The sequence below is a fragment of the Paralichthys olivaceus genome, chromosome 5 (assembly GCF_024713975.1).
Source record: "Paralichthys olivaceus isolate ysfri-2021 chromosome 5, ASM2471397v2, whole genome shotgun sequence".
Classification (NCBI taxonomy): domain Eukaryota; kingdom Metazoa; phylum Chordata; class Actinopteri; order Pleuronectiformes; family Paralichthyidae; genus Paralichthys; species Paralichthys olivaceus.
Genome location: NC_091097.1, coordinates 16,161,454 through 16,186,707, shown reverse-complemented (window position 1 = coordinate 16,186,707; position 25,254 = coordinate 16,161,454). Strand labels below are relative to the sequence as shown.

The window sequence follows — 25,254 nt, the reverse complement described above, 5'->3', positions numbered from 1 at the left end:
ATGCAGCGACAGGCTGATCTGATATTCCCCTCTAAAATTACAACTTTATTCTCATAACTTCTTAAGACCTCAGATATCGTTCCCCTTTCAGTGGTCTTATAATTCTTGTAGGATTGGACCCAGACTAACCTCATGTTCCAAGATTTAAGTGAAGGTAAACTTGGTTGTACCATATTTCAAATGTTAAGTCTGTCCCCCCACCAAACTTCCTGATCCATAGGAAATGCTGACGTACGTATAGGTGTGTGAAATATTCACCAGAACCCTCCTGTGCACACATACACATATATACAAAATTCAACACATGACTCACGCTGTGCCCTTTTAATAATAAATCTCCTCTTCCTCCTTCCTCAATGGATCGGGCAACATGGCAGAGATAAAAGAGGAAGAATCACGGGTGTGAGAGAGAGAGATGAAAATATGTTGCTCTCATCCTCTCTCTCCCTTCATCTTACTGATGTTTTCTTCAGTCTCTCTCTCTTTTGCTTCCCTTGTGTCTCTTACTCTACCCATAGTTCTGCACACGCTTGCTTTTATTATCTGGGCAGGTGTGTGTATTTATTTATATATATATATATATATATATATATATGGGGACAGGAGTAGGTTGTAGACGGAGAGTTCTCGCCAAGAAAAAGGGAAGTGAGGCCCTCAAAGTCTAACACTGGAGCCAAATGACGCAAGCACACGCGCATATACATACTGGCACTGGCCTTTTCTTAACCTTGTCCATCACCGCTCCACCATCTTCCCTCCCTCTCCACCTTTTCTCCTCCTCAGTCGAGCCCCCGTCTGTTCCTCACTGATATATTTCTCCCTCTCTCTAACCAGTTAAACCTCATCTCTTTCTCCCATAAATCTCCACTTCCTAATCCCGACACCTTCTTCTATCCCTCTATCTGTCCCTCTCATTCTTTCCCACATCTTTTCCTCTCTGCCATCTCCCTCCTCCCCATTTTTCCTCCATCCACCTCATTGAGCACGTCCATCAACCATCCAAATCCCTATCATGCCATCTTCATTCAATATCGAATGAGAGAGGGAGAGAGGAGGAAGGAGAGATGCCACATCAGCAAATGTGAGTGGACACCAACAGAAAGAGACACAGAATGAGAAATAAGGTTGCATGGTAGGGAAATATATGAAAGACTAAATGAAAGAGTGGAAGAGAGAGATAGAGAAAGAATGAAGGAGAGGAACTGTCCTGTGGGCACAGAATGATTGAAAAGAGTGAGTGGTGAGGAATAAAAAAGAGGGATGGGGGGGGGACTTAGCAGAGAGAGAGAGGGAGACAACATAGAAGAAGAGGGAAGGGCAGAGACGAAGAGCCCGGGAGTGCTGAATGAGGGATAAACTGAGAGAATGACAGAGCGGTGTGAAAGTATTGCGGCATTTTCTTCTCCTGAGCTGGTGTATATGCTCTGTCAAAAGTAGGTTAGTGGCAGAACACACACACACACACACACACACACACACACACACACACACACACACAGCAAGGGAGGGGGAATGAAAGGAACATAGGAGAGTGGGTGGGAGGCAATACATCATACTGTCACATACAGTATGTAAGTGTGCCACTGGTATGGAACCGCTGCAGCCTTTACCTGCTTCCATGCATCGACACAAGAAGGCATAACGCTCCCCTGTTATCCAATCAAGCTGCACCAAAATCACACACACTCATAGACATCAGTTCCCTAAATAGGCCTGATTTTTTTTCCATTAACATCCATGAATTATTGGAATAAGGAAATTAGGGAAAATGTCAATAAAACACTCATAATCTCATAATGTTAAAGAAAGCGATTCCTGCATCTGCCCCCAGATCTGCAGCAAATTTGAATGGTTTCCTCCCTGAACCACGTATCATGACAATCTTACCAACTAACCAACAACTGCAACTGAAAACTTAACTCGGGCCACAATTTTCTGTCCAAATCCGACTGAGCCAGAGAGAGAATTAGCCGAGCCACACCCAAACCCGACAGGCTTTAAGTTCTTTGAGTCCAAATCCAACCCAAGTCCTATTATTTCCCCAATTAGAGGAATGTGCAGTATAAAAAATTAAAGTAGAAAACCCAATCAATGTGACCAAAACCTGAACGTCATTTCAAAATGTTTGTCGCAACTCATCGGTAGCTTTTGGGACCCGGGTCAGGTATCCACACTCTGTAGTCATATATGTGCTCTACATACACACACCAACTCGAGACTTCATTACGCTACACTTGTCTTCCAATGGAGTCCGGACCAGCTGCTACCCTTTGGGAAGGTGCCAGCCTTACTATTAATAACACAAAGCCTGATGGCACACGCAGGCCTCTCTCACTCCGACACTCACTGACTATTTTTAATAAATACCACCACTCTTATCCGTTTACTTTATTAACAGTTGTATAGCTGAGAAAAACCTGGATCTATAGTAGCAAACATGTAATTATATAAATCTATAAACTTGAGAGCGACGAGGGTCCGACTCTGCAATCAAAGAAAATCTAATGGGGCCACAAGCAGCATGATTAACGTCCAGTACATTTGTCTCCTCCCTCTCTTGTGCCATGCGTGTGTGTGTCATACTCATGAATGCACTTTGCTGTTGCTGCATACATGCATTTGCATGTAAGAAAAGTTTATTCGAATGTTTTGTGTTATCCTTTACACATAGAAAAAGAACATAGGAATCGACGATTAAAGTGGCTAGAAGCTGAACTGTCCCTTTGCAACCTTCCCTTTTCTTCCACACCCAGCTTCTATGTATCCTTCCCTCCGTCCCTCTCTCTCTCCATTCTGTTACATTATGCAGCAGAGCAGCGGCAAAACAGCTCAAATGACTACTTCATCTTCTTGTCACTTTCCCCTCAGAAGCGCTGATTTGATAAAAATGAATAAGATTAAGCGCTGTGGTTGAAACCCTTCTAATTGTTTTGATAATCAGCAGCCATAAAAGATAAGAGACATGGCTGGAGCACAAGGGCATTGCACATGTGGATGTTATGGGCGTTGCGGAAACCAAACTTTCACAAAACAATGATGAGATTAAATCCTATTAAACAAAAAGAAAAAAAAAACGTGCATCATCTCATCCATATTTGTTTAGGGCAGGAAAACACAATAAGGGAAGATGAAGGTAAAACTTTACACAGGTGAGCAGTCAAATTAAATTAGTTTTAAGATTTGCTCTCATCTTATCACAATCAGAAACACTTTATTGATCCCCGAGGCTAAATTGGGTTTATTACAATAGCTCCAAAAAATTGAAGACATGTCGATAATAAAGAAAAAAGGGTGTGCAAACATATGTGCATTTATAAAATCCATGCAAAAGTGTGTTTTTTATTTACATTAAGGTGAGTGAAGGAAGTAGTACTGCACCTTAGTGTCTCACCCATAGATTATATTCAAAGATAGAGGACATGACAGCTTCCCAAAAGTGAAGCCAAAGCCCCAATCACACACCTAATGTTTAAAGAATAGGTCATAAATCCTGCCTCCTCTGTGTTAGTTGATGGGACATGGACCAAAATAAAAAGGCAAAGTACACATTCGTTTTTGCAAAGATAAATAAAAACATGGTGTAACATCATGGTTGACATGATATCTTGCAGTGTAAGTTTATCTTTATTTAATATTTCTGTAAAATAAGAATCAATAATGACTGAATCTGTTTTCCATTGTTAAGCCAAGATTTTAAAAGACTCTCTTGATTCTAGTTTAAAGCCAAGAAAAATAAATTCCACAATATAACATGGAGTCAATCAATATACAATTTCACATGTACGTCTCGTTCAGAATACGGAAATGCAATACACTCATTTGAATGTGAGGGCTCTCCATAGCAAGTAAAATGGTCACCACTAAGCAGCACTGTATCATGGGACAATATTCCTCTATAAATTAAAAAACAAAAAATGATGTTTTTGTGATGTTTCTGCTTCCACGTTCAAACCTTCAACCAAACGCAGGACGACAACTTGGATTAAAATACGATCCAAACCGAGCACATTGTCCTCAAGGCTACAAAACATATAATGATTTTACATTTATTCCACTTTAGCCCCATGTTTGGCTGCGTTGCCGAACAAACAGAAGTGCCTGAAGGCCAGTTTAGCCGTGCTTGGCCTCCCTCATTCTGATTCAGCATCAGGCGCTGTGTATAGGCACTTCACCCTCTCCTCCTCGCTGGTTATTCCATATGGCATATGTTGTGTTGCTATCTCACCCCTGCCACCGCCTCTCGCTTTTCACCCACATACAGCCAAGCTGTCATTTTGTACAAGATGCTGACGCTGGTGTGTGTGTGTGTGTGTGTGTGTGTGTGTGTGTGTGTGTGTGCGTATTAGTGTGAAGTATGTGACATTTTTAGTTCTGGATGGCAGTGCAGGTTTGTTGGTATGAATGTGTAATCGACAGTACTTGCTGATTTAACTATGTGCAGTCGTCTGTTTTGTCTGCCAAAGTGTGCGTGCATGTATGTGCATGTGTCTGTGTGCGCAGGTTTCCACCAGGGTTTGTCTAGTAACAGCCGCAGCACGTGACTGAAGAAAAGAACATGGGCACGGAAAAAAAAATAAAAATCAATCCATCACAGTCTCTGTTTCTCTATATTTTTCTCTTTCTCCACGTATCCAAATACCAAAAATAGCTCTACCCCACGTCACTGCCCCCCCCTCACACACACACACTCACAGACACACACCTAATGTGCACACACATCCAAACTAGCCTGCAACTGAAACTGAATTATTCAAGAGAGCCAGAATGCACAGCTAAGAGAAAGGGGAATGAGAAAAATGCTGAGGGAGAGGACAGGGAGAGAAAAACATCAATTCTCTGTCCGGTGTGAACACAATAAACATGGACACACACTCGACCAGCCCATGAAACCAAGGTGTCCATCAAAGCTTTAAGAATGTTGTTCGTCTATATCAGATTTAAACTGGTTATTTTAGGAAATGCATGACATGACGGCATGACTGCAATGTCCTCCATACTAAACCTTCATACTGATCTCTGCAGCGTAAAAGTTTCTCTTTTAAATCCTTTTAAATTCTGATGTGTCATGTCAGAGCAGGTATTTTAAGATGATGGTAACAGGCGACGCCCTGTCCGAAACATGTAATGGGGATCTAAGACTGCACCAAATTATTTTGATGTGGTGTAAAACATATGCACGCACAAGGTTTGACTCAGGCTCAGCAGAATTTGCCAGTGGCTACTGATACCAGATATTTCTATTGTGATTTATGTCCTGTTGCTATGCTAGCAGCATGTTTCCATATTGATTTTGCTTCCATTGCTCAATTGCCATATATGTTAGAAAGGCCGTGCATCAAAAGAAAACTGACAACGTGAAGCATTTATCAGACTTGAGAAGCTCAATTTACAATCTGAATGAAGTGAGGCTTTGCATTTTTATCTAGAGACCCACACCTCCCTGACACCACATTGCATTACAAAGTTGCTTTCCATTTACTTTCATTACATAATTTGTGAGTTATAAGAATTTAAGAAAATATTTATATATGATTGTTGTGATTTAATTTTAAATATAAAACTAATTCAAATGCTGTGATGAGAAATCAAACACTACACCAAAAAAATATTGTGAATCATTTGGTCTGAAACTTAAATCGTTCATTTGAGTTAATCTGTGAATCTCCTCACATCGTTTCATTCACTACACTTCTTTCTGTGGACATATCAATTATTTCAAAATAAAATAAAATTGAACAGGGAAGCGAGAGACAGACAAGCACTACCTTGAATTACCTCAGTGTTTCTCTACCTCAATGTAAGAACACGAACACACACACACACACACACACCAAGACAAAGTACAAGTCACACAATACTCTGATGATAATCAATATTACAAAGATATTTAGTAAAGATGTTGTGGTTTAAATGGAAAGCAGATATTTTCAGTTCTTATTTAAAGTAGTGTTCTTAAATGTCTTAAATTACTCTTTAATTCTAAAAATAGAGTCCCTTTTGTCAAAGACAACAATATAAAATACACATATAAAATATTCACTGCGCATACTAAGAAAAACATAAAGTATTTTTCCAAGTGTGAAAAAGAAGAAGAAAAACATCTAAAGATTAGACTTTCTTATAGGTTCAATTTGGTTCGAGATCTAGTGTTTACTGTGTGTGTGCGTGAGTGCGTGCATGCTCGTGCAAACCCCAGTGTCGAGTCTGCCCGTAGGGACTCGGGATACGGATCAATTCCCACATTTATTACCAGACAGTCAAAGGTATGAGGTAGGCAGATTGAGCCCAGAGGGCACACACACACACACGCATGTATACGCACACACACCACATGCACCTCTTGTTGCTGACAATTACCAGCAAAAAAACCTGGAGACTTGCAGTCACCAGGAGGATTTTTGCACAATATCCCCAAAACGTCTAATAAAAATAAATAAGAAGAATTAGTCAAAGTCAAATTGTCAAATAAGAAGCAGAATAAGATGCAGTGGTGGAGATTGAATACAACGGAAAGTCATGTCAGAGAGGGAGAGAGAGAGAGAGAGAGAAAAAAGAATGTGAAAAGGTTTGTGTGTGTGCGGTTGTGAAATATGTTGAATCTGTTACATTAAGGAAAGTCTCCTCCCATTCACGGAAAAAAAACTAAACCTGGTATAATTCCTGGTTAAGAACACTGGTTGTGATTTGGATTAGACGTGTCACTGTTGGTTGGGTTTGTGCAGGAACAAATGCTCTGTCAACACAATGCATGTGGAAGCGACACAAACAGGTTCACGTGTGTTCTGGCTACAGTGTAGCTGGCCAACCCTGAGCGTTTGTCTCTCCACCACTTTGTGTTAAATGATTTATATGCAGACAGGCAGTTTGATTCCCTCTCTCCCTCTCCATTGTTTCTCATTAGTCTATCCCACTCTATAATGTCTCTCTCTTACTGACTATCTCCCTCCCTTCTCTATTTCTGTCTCTCCATCATCCATCTCTCTACTTCAGCTGCACATTACAAGGACAGAAACAACCTTTTACCTCCATCTCTCTCTCTCCTTCCTCTGCTTAACAACAGATCATTGTATCCCACGAAGTGCAGACTCACACGGCTGCCTTTTGCTTGGTTGTGAAAGGTGAGAGGTTGGTAACACTTGATATAAGGGGGAGGGAAAGGTAGGATACCTCATGATGCGATATGCGATACACGGGCCACAATAACGATAATATCACGACACAGAGATTCTGTGATAATAAATATATTGCAATAAAATCCTAGTTATACATGTGTCTGACTGAGGAATACAACATGTCCCTAAAGAGGTAAGGTGAAGGAATTGTGAACACCTGAGTGAGGACGGCGATATATTGCCATAGCGATAGTTTGTCCCACCCCTCCCTGATATATCTTTAAAAAGAAACACACACATACACAACATGGTTCCACAATGATGCTGTAAACTTTTCTAGGAATCAAGTCTATGCATCAACTAAAGAAAATACGCAGCGTGTTGTTAAGACTCCCTGTGAGCAGAGTACAGTAACAGTGGATCTATGCTTTGTAAATGATGGCACAGAGAAAGAAAAATCCCCGTCAGAGTGACTGACCAACAAACTGCTATAGACCTGTGAAAGAATATGAAACAACCCATGCCTATACACCCCCCCCCCCCCCCCCCCACACACATACACATATATAAAAAGCTGATGTTAAGTCTGTGTAGTTATCAGCTGACAGTTGCAAGCTGGAGAAAGGCCAATAAATAATTTAGATTCTGCAGTCAACGTAGATCACTGACTCTCCACATCCACCCAAAAACACCCAGGCCCCTCTCTATGTCTCACTCTGTCTCTCTCTCTTAATCCCTTATACACTGCACATGGCCTGACTATGTCCGTCTCTGGACCAAACAGTCCTGACTATTCTCCATGAGGTTCCTGGTGTCATGGTACAATACATGTGTGAGGGTTAAAAACATGCTGCTCACTCACAGACCCTGAACAAATTTGCGCTCCCCTCGCCCTTTTGTTGACGCTTTCAGGAGGAAACAAAAACAACGTCGTACCGACCAGTATTTGTTAGCAGCTGTAGAAAAAAAGCACTGAAGCGGTGTTATTGAAGGGTTTGATGACAGCATGTGTACGTGGATAACACAAAACACAACAAAACAACTTATTGTAACATATTGAACGAGAATGGCCCTCAAAATAGATCACATACCTCAGCCAAGGCCAAACAGTCCCGTTAAATTCAATCAAATTGCACTAATTTGCACACTCTCATCGATAACAATCCAGTAAATGTGCAATTTTTTCAATCAAAGGAATATTTTCAAAAAACGCCCTAACACGCGATGTTAAAGAAAGTGTCCCCTGATCTGGATCCACGCCAAAATTAACGGGTTCTTCCGTGACACCACATTCTTCCAAGTTTCATAGTAATCCATCCAGGAGTTTTCGCATTATCCTGCTTATTAACAGACAAACACCAATGAAAACATAACCTCCTTGGCAAAGGTAATGAGGCAAATCTATGATCTGCAGAGTTGCTTTTAATTAAATCTTCTATTTTTTACCACAACTTCAGAAAAACGAGAGAGAAGCAGGAAGAGGTGGACTGCTCAGTGAAACAGCTGAGCCAAGAGATTAAACTCAAATGTCTTGGCTGGTCATTTGTTCTCTCATAGATTCTGGGTCATATATGATCAGATATAAAAGAAGGAGATTAACGCTCTGCTTGTCACACACAACACAAATGTCCTGGTCTAAACAACACACAAATTCACTAATGGCATTCTATTGCATTCTGCTGTATTAACATTAAATACTTCACATATTATCCTCAATAATTTCTCTATCTTAATATCTTCTGGTTATTTCATAAAAAACATGACCTGTATTATATTTCATATTGAGCTCTTTCTTACTATAGATAGCTAGAACATATATTGACTTCCTCTCTATTTACAACAGCAGGGGAAAACACACTTAAGTGTGTGCTGATGACCCATGCAACCCCATATGGTGTGTATGTAATTGTTTATATGCTTAAATCAAAGTCCTGCAGAGGTACACATTTAAAAGTTGCAGACATTTCCTAAATATCTAGAAAGAAACATACAACATGCTTTTGCATTGTTACAGGGTTTTTGATTCGTTCGTACATCCGGTGTAAAACACCTGATATGGATTTGACAAGGTCAAAGATCAGATATGGATTTAATTTCTAAGGTCCTGTAACATCCTGTTTAGTTTCAACTTCCCCCAGGATGTAACATGATATATTATATATCTGGGCACATTATGAAGACAATAAGAGCACAATCGTGATGTATGATGTTGAATATTTGTATTGTTTTAGTTTAAATGTAGGTAATTTTTTGCTTTTGGAACAAAAATGGTTTAAATATGATATTCAAAATCATTTTTTAAATAGTACTCTCCTGGAAATCATCTTGCGACCCTCCTTCTGTGTCTCATGATGCCCTGGTTTGTCAACCACTGAGTTAGAAAGGCATAAAGTTCAGTTGGATACTACAAAACTAGAATAGCACTCATAGCACTCAAAAACTACCACAAAAGGACACACAACCACAAAGAGAGACAAAACCACTGCTCCAGTAAGTACGCAGATCCTATAAAGGGGGTGTTGGAGTGGCTGTGTATGCCCGGGTCCTCTTTTTCTTGTGATACATACTTGGTGATAGTGACCAGGTGAATAAGAAACCTTCAAGGCACCAGAATACAAACAGTAAACACAAGCACTAATACTCTGGAGAACACGGAATCCCAGTAGATGTGTGTTGTTTAAAGTTTACCTGTGTCATCATCTGACATGTGGCCTTTAAAACATGTGGGTCCACATCATGTGAACATCACATGACCTCAGCTGCTGCCTCACCTGCAGTGAAACCAGACGCTAACATTAACATTTCCCTCTGTGCAGTTGACTGCTCGGGTCCATGACTTTGCAGGAAGGACTTATTAGATTAATAGCGACGTTTGTGGAGCCACCGGTTGTTTCCCCGGCGCACAGCGGAGTGTGAGGCCGAGGACAGGAAGCTCTGTGACGGACAGAGCTGCACCAGGAGCCGGGGAGGAGGAGGGGCGGGTCGAACACTTGATGGACAGGTGCACACGCACTGATACACTGTAAACTATCAGATAAAAGTCATGTTTAATAATATATATGGACATTGGTATTATGTTTGTGCACTGTGCAAGTATGTGAGGATGTATAAACATAACTGATGGAGCAAAAATGAGTCTTGAAAATTAAGAGAAATAATAATGCTGCTGTTTATAACATTTGACGAGTCGCTTTTGTCTACCACTTGTTTCAAAAAAAGAAAACGGCACCAGAATGGGTCTAAACTCTGTAGTTCTGATTCTTATTTAACGACCAAGTACTTGTCTAAATGTGGATGTGAGCAAATAGTTATTTATATGGTTCTCCCATGGGTCCAGAGTCGGTTCACAACTAAATAAAGCTGCAGGTCATGATTCTGTTTTTTTTTTAAAATGAACCAGAATTTCTCCATATAACTATTCCACTAATATTTCTGAGCTCCTCTCTGCTTTGTATTAGGGATTAGGATTTACTTAATTTCTGGCTATTAACCTCAGTGAGGTATTACACGTATCAGTAAAGAGAAAAACCTCTTAAATTACAGGTGTGAGATGGATTTAGACACAAAGTCAATCTTACACATCAGCAGGAAAAAAGGGTGGAGGCTCAATGCTGCTCAAATTAAGTTCATGTGTCATGGACTTGGGAGGCAGAGCGGTGCAGTGTGGTCTGAAGTTAACTCAGATGACCTTTTAACTACACCCCCTCCTGCACAGTAGGTCATTTAGATGGACCTAAACTTTTCAAAAGGACAATTAAACATGAATCAGACGCATATAATTCAACCCTTGGCAATAAATGAGTAATTTAAGAACTGATTAGTAATGAGACCTCTGCTGTTTCAGAAACACAAAGAATTTTGTCATTGAAATATCATTCGATGAAAGTTTGGATCTCAAATTAGTGTTTCACGAAATCCATTTGGTTCCTTCTTCTTACCTCAGCTTGGTTAGTTTCCCCACATTCAGCCACATAATAACATCATCTGTATCTCAAACTTCATCAGGCTGGGCCACAATACACCACATTATACAGAGGATGGACAGTATAATGGTGCATTTATTCACTATTGGGAGGGAGGGTAGAAATGATGGTACTATCGGTGCATCTCGCAATTTATTACAATCCAGTTAACAGCAACACCCTGACACAGCCTCAGCAAATATTGGACATGATAAGCTTGACAAAAGCAGGAGGGTGGTTCAGAGCTATTGTGTTGGATTGCATTGGATTGTTACTGTTGTTGTGTCAAATGCTTCAAACGTGTACCTGAAAAACAATGCAAGTAACCCTAAAAGCATTGATTATTATAGTTTCAACACTCGACATCAACTAAAATACACAATTCTACTGCAAAAGCTGTTTAAAGATTAGATAAACCAAATAATCTGGAACAACACCTCTCACCTCGTTCATTTTACAGCTTTGCACATTACAACACATATTGAACTACTTCTCTTCCTGTTTACGATTATATTTCACACAAACACTGGAGGACAGGGGCGCCCTGGTTTCCCCGGTTTGTGTCTGACCTTTCATATATGTCTCTCTCTCTCTCATTTCCTGTCATCTTTTCACATTCAGCTACAGTATCCCATAAAGATGTGTGACGACTGCCTGTGTTTTTTTTTCTTTTTAAAGATACCAGCTTCATTTCAGGTTGTTCAGCCTTGTTCTTGGGTTGTTCACGAAGCTGCTGTCTGGTACTGTGCAGTGTTTGTCTTTCACATAAAGACAAACTGTCATGATGTAAAGCACGCATGTAGCTAAACAATAACATTGGCTTATTTTCATTTACGTATCCCATTGAGGACAGACAGTAGAGTCAGCATGCACAACCCCAGAACCCTAAAGCTCAAGCAGCTAAATGGAAATAACGGGTCAGAATAAGGAGTGAACTATAGTTATCAGTGCAAAACTATATTTCTCACTCGTATCTGTGTTTTACTTTTGTTCGATAAAGTATTTTGTAGATGAAATCTGTGGATATTCAGCATCAAATTTCCTACACAACTCTCTCTCTCTCAATAAAACACATCTGTCATTTAGAATAGTGAACAGACATGATTCAGAGGCGTTATAAGTAGCTCCTGCATTTCACCCGAGCAGCCCAATTAGAGTGTGTAGTTATGTCATGGCTCAAGCATCAGAATGGATCAATACAATCATTATTCCAATTTCCGCTCTTAACACTCACAGAGAAACTTGCTTTTGTGCTTTCAGCCGAATAAACACAAAAGCCGAAAAATGGAAATCTCGTACTATTTCTGCCCAGAATGGTGCAATATGTTCCAGTTTCTATAAAAGATGCAAATGCAGGGGAATGCTGCAAATTTGACGATATCACAGTCTGTTGGTAGTATGCACGTGCACGCGCGCACACACACACACACACACACACACACACACACACACAAAGATTGAAATGATACCTGCATATCATGATTAAGAGGGGGAGTCTCAAAATGTGAACAAATGATTAAATAACCTACTGTGTCAATGCACCAGCTAATAAGCTACCATGCTCACAATTCTATCTCTCTCACACACACACACACACACACACACACACACACACACACACACACACACAATCTAGAGACACCTGCATCGTGCTGATATGGGAGCTTGTGTGTACAATGCAAGGACACACACACACACACACACACACACACACACACACACACACACACACAAATTGTAGCTGCTTATTTTCATCTCTCTCCCACCTTTCCCTCCCTTCCCTCCCTTCCCCCTCTCTCCTGTGCCTCCATACCCGCGCTAGGCCTTTAGCCCACTGTACATGCAACCAGCAGCGCCCCCTAGACACCCCCACACCCAAACCCCAACCTCCACTCTCTCTCTCTCTCACTCTCACACACACACACACACACACACACACACACACACACACACACACACACACACACACACACACACACACACACAGGGAGCGTATATCAGAGCAGGTCCCAGACCAGTGTGACATGAATTGACAAACATATGGAATTGATGTTGATCTACAGCCTCATAAAAGAGGCCCCTGGTTCATGTCCCTTCCCCTTAATTACCTATAAATTAGCCAACATGTCCAGCATTTCCTGTTGCCCCCTGTGCCCCCCCCCCCTACTCGCATCGATGCATCTTACACCTTTGACTTTGGGTCTTAGAGTAAAACCTGCACCTCATGGAACAAGAAGAAAATGTGAGCCATTAGTCAGACGCCTGTCAGCACTTTACCTGATCCTCGGGCATGGTCTAACCGCTTTCACTCACTGTACACTGCCAGCAAAAGGATATGGCCATTCGGTGATCTTTTTGGCGTATTTTCTCACGAAGTTGTCCTCACTGAAAATGAACAGCGAGCGGTTGACAGTGAAACAGTTCTGGCGCACGGGGATGGGATTATAGAGGGCCATAGTCCGGGCTCTCTGCGCCATAGACTGCTTGTACATTCTCTGGGTCCCGGGCCCACCGGGTGGACCGTGGCCATGGCCGTGTCCGTGCCCGTGTCCGTGACCGTGTCCATGTCCGTGGGGGCCTCCTTGCCTGCTACCACCGCGGCCGCCCGGGCCCCCTCCGCCGGGCCCTCCGCCGTACCTGGACGGTACCTCGTCTCCGAACCGCGCCATTCTCTGGACACCAAAAGCCAATCTTCACGAAGCAGCGGAGAAGGAGACCGATAATGCTCAGCTGTGCAGCCACACAACATTACATCCCATCTGGATCGGAACGTCTCATATGCACAACGGGTTGTCTAGTGAGCTTCTGCTGAACACCTGCACCCGGCGAGCAGTTCTGCAGCTCTTGGTTTTAGCAGACGAGGACGCCCATGTACCGTCTCTGCGCGTCTGTGCCAACAGCCGATTGTAGGTGTGAGGAAATTAAATGTGTGGTCGGCTGGTTGACCGTGTGGTCACTGTGTGGTGTCTCAGTCCCGTCGTGTGTCCGCAAAGAGCAGGATTCGTCCCCAGCATGAAATCAAGGGGAGACTGTAGCGAGTTAACATGAATGTTTCATGTTCTCCATGGTTCATGCCTGTATCAGAGCGCACAGCCTCCTCAGCCTTTATGGACGATTTATCGCTTTACTGCCATGATGCCTTGTATTGACTAAAAGATCTTAAATATCACACAGGCCTCAATTAATCAAATTGTTAAAAAAAATATCTGAATATGTCTATGAGCCTTTACATACGGCAGTCAGTGACGTTTGAGTTGGCATTTTGGAAACAGATGCGCCTCCGAAGATTTAAAAGGCATTGAAAGGGGAAAAAAGCTCCTGCTATTTATTTATTTATTTTGAAATATCCGCAAGGTTTGATACTGTATGTGGCAATAATGTGGCTCTCGAACCTCACAGTTGTCTTCCCAGAGCGCTCGGACAAGCCCTGAGAACAGGGAAATTGTTGCATTTCACGAGTGTGATTTCAGAAAGCACAATCTCGAGTGGAAAGAAGGAGAAATACCGTTTTCCTTTGGACTGTCGCTGTCACCGTTCGTCTTGCGCCTTGGATGAAATAATTTTCTCAGACAGACATTTCGGTAGCATCCTCCTTCGTTGCGACCATCATCTACTGTCCGTCACCTGCGCGGCCATCCACAAGCTGAGCGAGGGACACACGGACGGCGTCGTCAAAGACAAGGGTACGACGGCCGCTTCTCCGCCGTCTTACACCCTCTCATGATCTTGGTTCGGCCGTTCGAGTTGCAGCAGTGCCGAGAAAGTCCCTCACCATCCCCGCCCCGAAAAGTCTATACCTTCGTCCGCAATGATAAGCCCAAATGTCCTGGCAGCGCGTCCTCTCTCTCTCTCTCTCTCTCTCTCTCTCTCTCTCTCTCTCTCTCCCTCTCTCTCTATGTGTGGAGTATAGACTGGTGCGCTCCTCACGGCCTCCTCTCTCTTCCTCCAGCGGCCCCAAGGGGAGGAGGAGAGGGACAGACGGGAGGACGGATGGATGGAGGGAGGGATGGATGGATGGATCGGTGAATGGATGGAGACAAAAATGAAAGGGAGGGGACCAGCTGTTTCTGTGGAATTCAGTGCAGAGTCTGTCTGTATGTGAAATAAATCGCACCGTGCGCGAAATCGTTGCCTCTGCAGCTTGTGTGAATTGTAACGAGAGCTCGGTCGGTTCTGCAGCTGCAGCACATGACGCACGCAGCTCGCTCAACTTCCAGACGTAGGTCACGGATCGAGGCACCGTCTCTCCCCTGTTTATTTCACGGTGCTTCGGGCTACACGGCCCTGCCCAGTTGGACCAGACCTCTCGTGTCCATGCGTAAAAAAGCCAGTTGGCGTTAGATGATGGGGTGACATGTGTCTGTGTTTCTCATGTCTCCACACCACTGCATCAAGAATGCTTTGCTTATTATAGCCAAGTGTGCGTGTGTGTCTGCGTGCGTGTGTATTTGTGAGGAGAGGGGGGGGGGGGGGGGGGGGGGGGGGGGATTGGCATCATGCAGCTCCGCGCAAAGATACAGCTGCAACCCAAGCTGACAATGACTGCGCACACATGTAGGCGCGTGAGTATTGCGCGTCAAAGTGTGTGCGTGCGTTTTTTAGGGAAGGTGGAGTGGGGTGGGGGTGGGGGGCTATTCTTAGCAACAGACATTTGGAAATTAATGGACGAAGAGAGCTCCCTCCTCCCTCCCACCCCGAAAAAAGGACTTGAGGATCTTCTTCCTCCTCTCCTATACTCTTCTCTCCTCTCCTCTCCTCTCACTCTCCTCCTCTCCTTCTATTTTCCTCTCCTCTCCCTTCTTCTCTCCTCTCTTCTCCTCTCCTATTTTCCTCTACTCTCCCTTTTTCTCCTCTTCTCTCCTTTCCTCCTACTCTTATCCTCTACTCTTCTCTCATCGCTCCACCAAAACAGTGGCGCCTGTTCAAGGTGCGACCATATGCTTTGCGCTATGGCACAGGCACAACAAATATTTTGAGTGACATAACACCCATAGGAAACAAAGGTAAGGTGGGTGGACCAAATGTAAAGAGAATAAACAGGAGTTTTCGTTTCTTTTTTGCTACGACATGTGAGCTAATCCACTAATTCTACTAGAGCTGTCACATCTGGTGAACAAATCAGAAATGATGCAGTTCCAGTCTGAATACTTGTTTTATTTCTATCGTGCTTGGACAGAAAAACTAAATCTTCTGTTTATTAGACAGAACGTCTCATATTCAGTGAATGCCATGAGTCAACATTAACTACACGGTAAGCACATACACTGCTGCCGCGAAGAGGAATCGATCACATCACAACATTTTCTTAATCTATTATGTGACCTAATTGACTGAGTCCAGAAATAGCCGCCTCTGTGAATGGGAAATGATCATACACATACAGCAGGCTGTGCGGGTTTAAGGGTGACCGGGGGAATTAATTCACCTCAGCGAGAGATCGAGTCAGGAGAGAAACCTTGCACGTGGGAACGCCAATCGATAACGGCGCGACCTTAAACGTCCATCCGATATGTCAGAATGGGATCGTTTTGCTTTTGTGTCCACTTAAGTACGGCTTCCGGCTGTGAGTGTGAGACCGACCCCACCACAAGGGCATACAAGAACACAAAATGTAATTCTCTATCATGGATGGATGGATGGATGGATGGATGGGCAGATAGATAGATGTTTAAAATAGATTTGATGAGCTGATAAAAGTGATAAAACACGTCGTCATCATCATCCGTTGTTGTCCACTGGTGAAAAGAACTAGTGGTTTCCTCAGTGACGAGGAGAATTAATTCACCTCTCTGAGAGATTGAGTCAGAACAGATCACATCACTGACATCAGAAAAACATTCAGCTGACATCAGGGGTGAGTGTCACACTTCTCACCTCACTGTCATCACTTCAGCACCATGGACAGCACGGCGACAGCACCAAGAATATATGGTGCAATCATGTCAGGACCACGGAGAGCGCCACAAAACCAGAATTAATGCCCCACTATTGTGGACAAATCAGCACCACAGACAGCACCTCACTATCTTAGTACTGTAAGATTTACAAGAAGAAATGTTGGTACTTCACCACAAGCACCACAACACTAAATTACATGCAGGAGGAGTAACCTTGCACTGTGCATATACATTAATAGGACTGCATATAGAGGAGTGTATGGTCAAGAGGAGGCTCGGGAGAATTCGAGTCGAGACATTCTGAGTTAGGGAGCAGACATATTCTTCATTCACTTGTTTTAGATATATCCTTATGTCTCTCTGTTGAGATGTTAAGCTTATGTCTGGTGCATATGTTCTTATGGGTGTGTTAAATGCTAATCCTCTGGAGTTTGTGGAAAAATGTCACATCTTAGCATTTTTTTTGCAAATAAACTCATACATGAAACAAGCAAATATGACATGTATTTGTATTTTTTATTTTGAAAATCTGTCTTCTAGTTTTATGGGCTGTCCTATCGTGTGTGTGTGTGTGTGTGTGTGTGTGTGTTGGCTGAGATGTGAACTCATCTATTGTCCCTCAGAGCTGGAGACTTTAAGGAGCAGCAGCCCTCTGTCCAAACCCGTTATTTCACATAGCACAGCACAAGAAGCACAGGAGAGCAGCGGCTCCAAGGCCACCCATGCATTAAACATTGTTAGTCCACAAGAACACATACACTGTCTCTATAGATACATGCTAAACATGGTGTACATATAGTGTGTTTGGCTGAGATAATAATCCATCATGATAGGTATCTTTGTCCTACAGCTGTGTCTTTGTGAGAGTGGAATCTAACCTTCTGAAGACAACAACTAAAACCACCACCCTCTGTTTCATTTGAGAGAAGGAGAATAACTTGTTATGAAAGGGGGATTTAAAAAAAAATACAGTCACCTACACATAGGAATCTAAATTCATAATATGTCCAAAGAACGAGATGGGACATAATGTTTGTCCAGTTAGTATCTGCTATCATGATATTATGTCTTTGAATCCAGCAGGTCTTATGTATTTACACACTGTCCATTTCATTATAAAATACAACAATGCTCATTCCCTTTAATAAAACATGCAGTATCTAGACTACTAGCATGTTCCAGAAATAATGTGTAGTTTGGTGCAGGTGAAGATTACAGTTACATTCTGTCTGGATGGTGAAATCTGTGAGAAAGCAGTTGTGATGACAACCACATTTTCCAAAATGAAGATAATGACTCAGCACAGCTGCTTGGAAATAACTGAACTTTTGAGAACTTAACTGAAAAGGAGGACAGCAAACAAACGAATGATCCCAACAGGATTGAAAAGTATCTGCTGTCATCGTTTGTATGTTAAGACTTGAAAACACAATGTACATTTTATGTCATTCAAGTGCCAAGATTGTTTCTCTGTCAGATGTTCTCATAGCGGTTGGCTGTGAGGCTGCAGCTCTGAGACGAGGATCTAAAAAGGAGTTTTGTGACTCAATGATTCATAAGGCTGAATAATTCAATGGCTGGATGCATGTAGAGCACTCCGCCCCTGCTGAACTCGGTCCTCCACCGACTCAATGCAGACTTGCGTATGAACCTCTGCAAGACTGCTCCACACATTCTCACAATTAAGTGGGACTGTAGTCGACGGCCAAATGTAAGTTAATAACATATTAAAACATAGGTCGAAAATATTATTTTGCTGTGGCCGAGACGTCCACCTTTACATAACCAGAGTGAAAAATAAAGGAGGTGAAGAAGTGCCTCACCATAGAAAACTGGGTCAGATGCTCGAGTTGAAACAACATTTAATTTAGGTGTAATATGAGGCTGTCAAACAGATGTAATAGCAAACACACTGCAAAGTGTTAATTAAATCATGGTTGGTTTGAGCACATGAACACACACACATGAACACACACACACGCACACACACACGCACACGCACACGCACACACAAGCATGCACGCACACACACACACGCGCACACACACACACACATGCACGCCAAGCAGGTTCATGACCATCAGAGCCAGACCAGAAGATATGGAACATGTTGGAAGCTGTATACTTGAATATTCAATGATCCCAATTCAAATGCTTGAAATCAACAATGAAGGGGAAGAGACCTGACAAGCCCTGGTGCAAGGCTGTGGTTTTATGGGTCAGGGAAGAACCCATTGGATTTTTGTGCAGATCAGGATCAATCAGGAATATTCAGGGAACTGAAGTGTGTGAAATTTGGTGCAGGTTGGCTGAATTTAAGGGGACTGCTGGGCCTCGGCAGGGTCATTCTAGTTCTAGTAGTATGGTAATGGCAGACAGGCTGCACATATAACTTCAACACCGACCACTGCCAAGTATTTTTCTGGTGATTTCCAGTTAAATTGCATGATTCAACAGAAGGTATAAGGGTGCCTCCAGGACAAAATGACCAATGCATATGCAGTGAATCATAGAAGCTTTAAATGAGTGCACCAACGGGGAATTAGAATATGAATCCAAAACACTCATCATGGCTGGATGAACGTAATGCTGGGGGCAGCACCATGGCATCCAACAATGAAATGGGCATCACATCAGCTATGTATGTGTGTGTGTTGGAGGAGGGGGGAGTGTGAGTTTTATTATGGATGCTCACTGACCGAGACCAACAGCAGCCTCACAGATGGAGCACTAATAATCCCTGTGTATATGCAGCGGGTGTGTTTGGATGAACGTGCTGTATGTTTAGGCTCATGCTAAACTACATGTCTGTGAATATGGTGGATGTACCACAAGGAATTACACACAAAAAACCCATTGAATAGTTTCAAATCCTGAAATATGCACGTCTAAATCTATTAACTCAGTCATAAATTGGGTAACACATGCATGATCATCTCTGAACGTCTCTCATAGCTCTCCTGGCTCAGTGGAAGTTTTTTTTCCATATCTGAACTATCTGATACAGAACACAAACCTCAGTTTCAGTTCATCTTGTGAAGGCAAAAGAGATGCATCACTCTCCTCGTAGGTTTTCCTGACAAAGGGTTCCCCTGGAAAGAAAGTAAATGAGGGAGCATAAGAGAGATGGCGGTAACCTGTCCTGAGTTGTAAGTAGGCCAATGCTTTTTTCTTTCTGCTGAAATCTCTAGTGAGGATGAAGTCACTGCTTTATCAGCACTCAGAACTATGTTTTGCTCTTTTGCTTTTTTCATACTCCTTCCAGTACTTTAAGGTAAGTGATTTAAGTAGGTTTCCTATCTACTACCTCTCACTGTGAGTGCACATAAGGATCCAGGGACATTTTATTTTGTTGCATCATCTCTGTATTTAGTAATTGTATTCTGTACATTTTTTCATATTTCATAAATGTCCTTAATTTACACAAAAATCCATATTCCTACATGATGATATTAATTATGTAATTAAAATCCAGTTGCTCTAGAAATGCTAAACACTTGACAATGAAAAATGGATCTTTAAAATTGGCCCTGCATTAATAAGACCTTTTTGAATGTTTTATCCACTTAACAAACTTCACTTTGGATGGATCAGAAACACCTCCTCCTCCCTGGATGATTTATTTTGAAGGTTTTGACAACTGACCTGAATGTGTTGACAATCACGGGCTGCCCCCCAGTGTTCAGAGGGAAGAACTGCAACATCTGCATTTACTGCACTCCGTGTTGTTGCTTGACCCCTTGAGTGTTTATGTCCCAAAGCTATGAGATCAACAGAGAAAAGAAGGCTTGCTCTCTTCTTTACTGCATGAAGGGCTGGAAGGCTGCACACGACAATACTACACAAACACATGTAGTGAAACACGGCTGCTGGATTAGTGACAGCACATAAATCTGTTCATTGTGGTCTTTTGATCTCACAGATAAGGATCAATATAATATGATGTCACCAACAGGTGACCATGAGTAAACCTGCCTGTCAACACCATCTGCAGGAAGAATTAGACTGGCAACACAAAACAAAACAAACCAAGCACATAAATCAGAATCGGCTTTACATGTGTACACATAGGCTGGAAGGAACTTGACTCCATTCATTCTAGCATTGCTCTCAGTGTATGGACACACAGAGACATATACTTCTAGAGATTAGGGCAACAACAACTGAACATATGACTCAAAAAGTAAATACCACATGAATATATACGGATGTGGGCCACTTGAGGCAATGATGCAGCACTCCAGGTCATCTTGTGACCCAGACAAAATGAATGAGCCCATTTGTGAAATAGCAAATGTGGCCCAAATATCCCAGGGAGAGTTCATCGAAAAATGAAAAAACACTCATTATCTACTCACCCCTATGCCGATGAAGGGGTGGGTGAAGTGTCTGAGATCCACAAAACACTTTAGGAGTTTTAGGGGAAAAAGGTGTTTCAGCCAAAGTGACCTCTTCTTCAGACGTAATAAAACAACATAAAAAAAACACAACATGCCTCCATGCTGCTCCTGTGGTGTCACTTAAGTGTCCTTAAGCCCAGACATTCATATTCAACTCGAAACGCGGTCATTTACACTGTGTTTTAGCCTAAAAGTCCATCACCAGGAGTGGCAATGCTAGCGGATGTAGGCACGTGAACGTGTGCCCTTGCAGGGTTTGTGCAGGTTTCCAGTGAGCAAGTGCATACATGAACCCGCCACCCAGGAGGATATCAGTGGACTTTTAGGCTAAAAACACGATGTAAATGATGTCGTTTGAGTCGGATATGAAGGTCGGGGCTTACGGACACTTGGATGACACCACGGGAGCAGCATGGAGGCATGTTGGGTTTTTTTTCTGTTGTTTTATTATGTCTAAAGAAGAGTTCACACTTTAATTTGTATTGACTTTGTATTGGATTCGGCTGCAATGCTGTTTACCCCTGAAACTCCAAAAGTGTTATGTGGACTCAAACTTTTCACTCACCCCTCCATCGGCATAATGATGAATAGAAAATGAGTGCATTTTCATTTTTTGGTGAACTATCCCTCTAAAGGGGGGAGATTCTGCAGTGCGTTCCTGTATCTCCTCAGATTTATTGTCCCGAACACAAGAAAGACTGGTCTATCAGGTTTACCCACCCCCATTCTCACTGCCCTCTCCCTTTTGTGTTTGTTTTAATGTCCACGCCAGTGTGTAAGCTTCACCCACATTTGTTTCACCTCACACGCATTCCCTCAGCATTATGAATAAATGACTAATAGGCTTCATGTTGGACCAAAAATATTCTCTCTGTGCTCTGGTCTTTGTGCTCAACAGAGAAAAGAAGGCTTGCTCTCTTCTTTAGTGCATGAAGGGCTGGAAGGCTGCACACGACAATACTATACAAACACATGTAGTGAAACACGGCTGATGGATTAGTGACAGCACATAAATCTGTTCATTGTGGTCTTTTGATCTCACAGATAAGGATCAATATAATATGATGTCACCAACAGGTGACCATGAGTAAACCTGCCTGTCAACACCATCTGCAGGAAGAATTAGACTGGCAACACAAAACAAATCAAACCAAGCACATAAATCAGAATTGGCTTTACATGTGTACACATAGGCTGGAAGGAACTTGACTCCATTCATTCTAGCATTGCTCTCAGTGTATGGACACACAGAGACATATACTTCTAGAGATTAGGGCAACAACAACTGAACATATTTGTTGGGACACGCTGTTTGCTGTGGTTAACCTGTGGCCGGGTCAGGCAAACAGGAGCCGCTCGGGTGCCATCATTCGCCGAGGATGACGTGTGGGTCAGATCTGGGCTCGAACAATTTAACTCTGTGGCACACACGCACATTATTAAAACACTTATTACACATATATTCGAACAAATACGTTTCAAAGGCCTTTTTCTCTGATTCACGTAAGTCTAACGTTGGAGGACTACACCCCCCACAATGCATTGCGCATTCAACATGGCGCCTCCCGTAACCGTCTGACATCTGTGAAAAAGACAACAACTGAGAGGAAGGTAAAAAAGTGTCGTGCAGCGAGTCGATCATATTTCACACAGGAGGATGAAACTGTTGTTGTCGGTGTTCACGCGTCTCCACAAACCTCCCGCTCTCACTGGCGCTCGGCTCAGCTCCGGTGCCCGCGGAGGCCCGGTAGCTGCCGGGGACGAGGCTCTGATCCGGGGCTCAAGCCCGGAGCTGGTGCGCGGTCTCGGCTCGCAGGTGGAGGTGAGGACGGCCTTCATCACCGAGGACGAGGAGGGGGCTCTGCTGAGGGAGCTGGAGCCTGGACTCCGGAAGAAACGATACGAATTCAACCACTGGGACGATGTGAGTTAGATCACACAAGCGCAGACAACACACGTCCCTCACTTGTTCACGTATAGATGCTTTATTCACTCATTACTAATCCCCAAGGAATCCAGACCAATAAACAGTGGCTGAGATTCCCGGAAGAAGTTTATTTGTTCAACACGTTTCAGCAGCAAAGAGTCTTGAACGTTAGCTAGTTCTTGAACTTCAAATATGTAGAAATAGCACCTTGTAGGTAGGTGGAATGAGGGAAACGGGGGTCGAACCACGAGCCTTCCAATTGGTGTAACATATACATATAATAAGAAATGAAAAAGTGAAAGTAACAGTGAATAATGAATAATAATGACATTTAGTAAAAGGCAGGAAAGTCTTAAGCCTTGACTTGAACCACTTCACCAATTTGCAAATTTACACCATCCAACGTACATCCTTTACAGCTGCCAGTGGCAAACAGGGAGACGTGAGTAGTTTGGCCAAGATGGGCTAACCCTAACTTGTGTAAACATCACAATTGGAGAAAGTTCTCCTGGCAGCCTGTCATAGTCCAGGCCTTTATACACTGCATTGAAAGGAAGTCATATACTTCACTGTTGCAAAGTAAGTGAGAGTGATGCCGACCTGCTTGCACATTTGTGCTTTGATCCCTTACCCACATTCAGGCTATTCACGGCTACCGGGAGACTGAGCGCGAGAGGTGGGGGGAAGCATGTGAGAAGGTCTTGAGTCGTGTCCGGTCCGTTGCGTTTTCGGAGGCTTGTTCGCTCCTCGGGCCCGTGCACGTTCTGGATCTGGACAAGACTGGCTACATCAAGCCGCATGTCGACAGCGTCAAGGTAGATTTCTCTTTTCTTTCTCTGTATGTCCAGACCAGAAAACGGGCGATCACATATGTTTGGTTTTAAGATGGACAGAAAAGCTTTGATAAAACCTTCTGTGTGTGATATGCTATTATGCCAGCTTTGCACTAACTGCGTATTCTCAGTTTTGTGGCAGCACCATTGCTGGGTTGAGTCTTCTGTCGGACAGTATCATGCGTTTGGTGAGGGAGGATGCCAAAGGCCATTGGCTGGACCTTCTGTTGCCCCGACGCTCACTCTATATACTGAGGTTGAGTAAACTTTATACTAAATTTACAATGATATATTCGGATGTTATTCTGATATGAACTGTTTGAGTTCTTGAATACCACTTCTCATGTGCAGTAAATATAAGGTGCATGGCAGTTGTTTAATAATTTGAAATATACCTTTAAGAAGAGCATTGATGTTTATAATTCTGTTCTCTCGACATCCGTCCAGGGACCAGGCCCGATATGACTTCACCCATGAGATCCTGAAAGATGACGAGTCTGTGTTCAATGGAGAGAGAGTTCCTCGGCAGCGTCGCATCTCTGTCATCTGTCGAAACCTCCCGGACTGACGCACACACTGACTCGACGTGGACATTCAAAACAGAGCATAACTTGAATTTAAAGGAACTGTGTCACTGATCTCCATTTTTGAAGATATAACTAAAAGTCCTGTTCTAAAGTTTGCTCTGGAGTGAAGTGTTTATTTTTATATTATACTGAACTAACACACAGAGAGGTAAGTCACACACAAAGTTCTTTGCATCAAAGCTGCATAAAATCTGACTTTGTCTATAGATTTTGATCTTAAATAATAAAATGTAACACGCAGGTGAATGACAGCCTACCTAATGGATGATATTTAATTTATTGAAAGAGGTATATAAACTACATTTAAAAATCTTCAGGAAAAGTCACATGGGCCTATTTTTGCACTGATGATTTTTAATTTTTAAGTAAGTAACACATCTGATGAAAATATTAACTAACTTTTACTTTATGAGTTTCAAAGAAGCAATCCATCATACTATAATAAAAATACAAAAACCTATAGAGAAATAAAGCCAGCTGATAGTCACCTGTATCATATTAATGATAATGATATATTGTAATTCAAGATACCACCT

The 25,254-nt window shown here is 42.6% G+C and overlaps 2 protein-coding genes across 12 annotated transcripts in view; one reads left to right on the top strand and one right to left on the bottom strand.

Moving 5' to 3' along the window:
- The window catches only part of cacna1aa (calcium channel, voltage-dependent, P/Q type, alpha 1A subunit, a), an 87,290-nt gene extending 71,958 nt beyond the window's left edge, over positions 1-15,332 (bottom strand). For 5 of the 11 annotated variants that reach the window (XM_069525273.1, XM_069525268.1, XM_069525267.1 and 2 more), the window contains exon 1: positions 13,413-15,328. In XM_069525273.1, coding sequence (XP_069381374.1) covers positions 13,413-13,743 — 331 coding nt within the window. In that variant the 5' untranslated portion in view covers positions 13,744-15,328. Of the gene's footprint in view, positions 1-13,412 lie in introns of all 11 variants that reach the window. The other 6 variants (XM_069525264.1, XM_069525266.1, XM_069525270.1 and 3 more) reach the window with 3 other exon arrangements.
- Positions 15,333-22,902: 7,570 nt separating this feature from the next.
- alkbh7 (alkB homolog 7) lies at positions 22,903-24,813 on the top strand. The gene is made up of 4 exons (XM_020102812.2): positions 22,903-23,295; positions 23,940-24,113; positions 24,263-24,387; positions 24,579-24,813. Exons 1-4 carry the CDS (start codon positions 23,029-23,031, stop codon positions 24,697-24,699), a joined length of 687 nt encoding a protein of 228 aa, XP_019958371.2. The 5' UTR covers positions 22,903-23,028; the 3' UTR covers positions 24,700-24,813.
- The last annotated feature ends 441 nt before the right edge of the window (positions 24,814-25,254 follow it).

Bases quoted from the DNA above. Each gene is read 5' to 3' on its own strand.
- alkbh7 (XM_020102812.2), top strand. From the start codon at position 23,029: ATGAAACTGTTGTTGTCGGTGTTCACGCGTCTCCACAAACCTCCCGCT. The intron at 23,296-23,939 runs GTGAGTTAGATC...ACCCACATTCAG, and splicing joins AATTCAACCACTGGGACGAT to GCTATTCACGGCTACCGGGA. The intron at 24,388-24,578 runs GTTGAGTAAACT...ACATCCGTCCAG, and splicing joins CGCTCACTCTATATACTGAG to GGACCAGGCCCGATATGACT.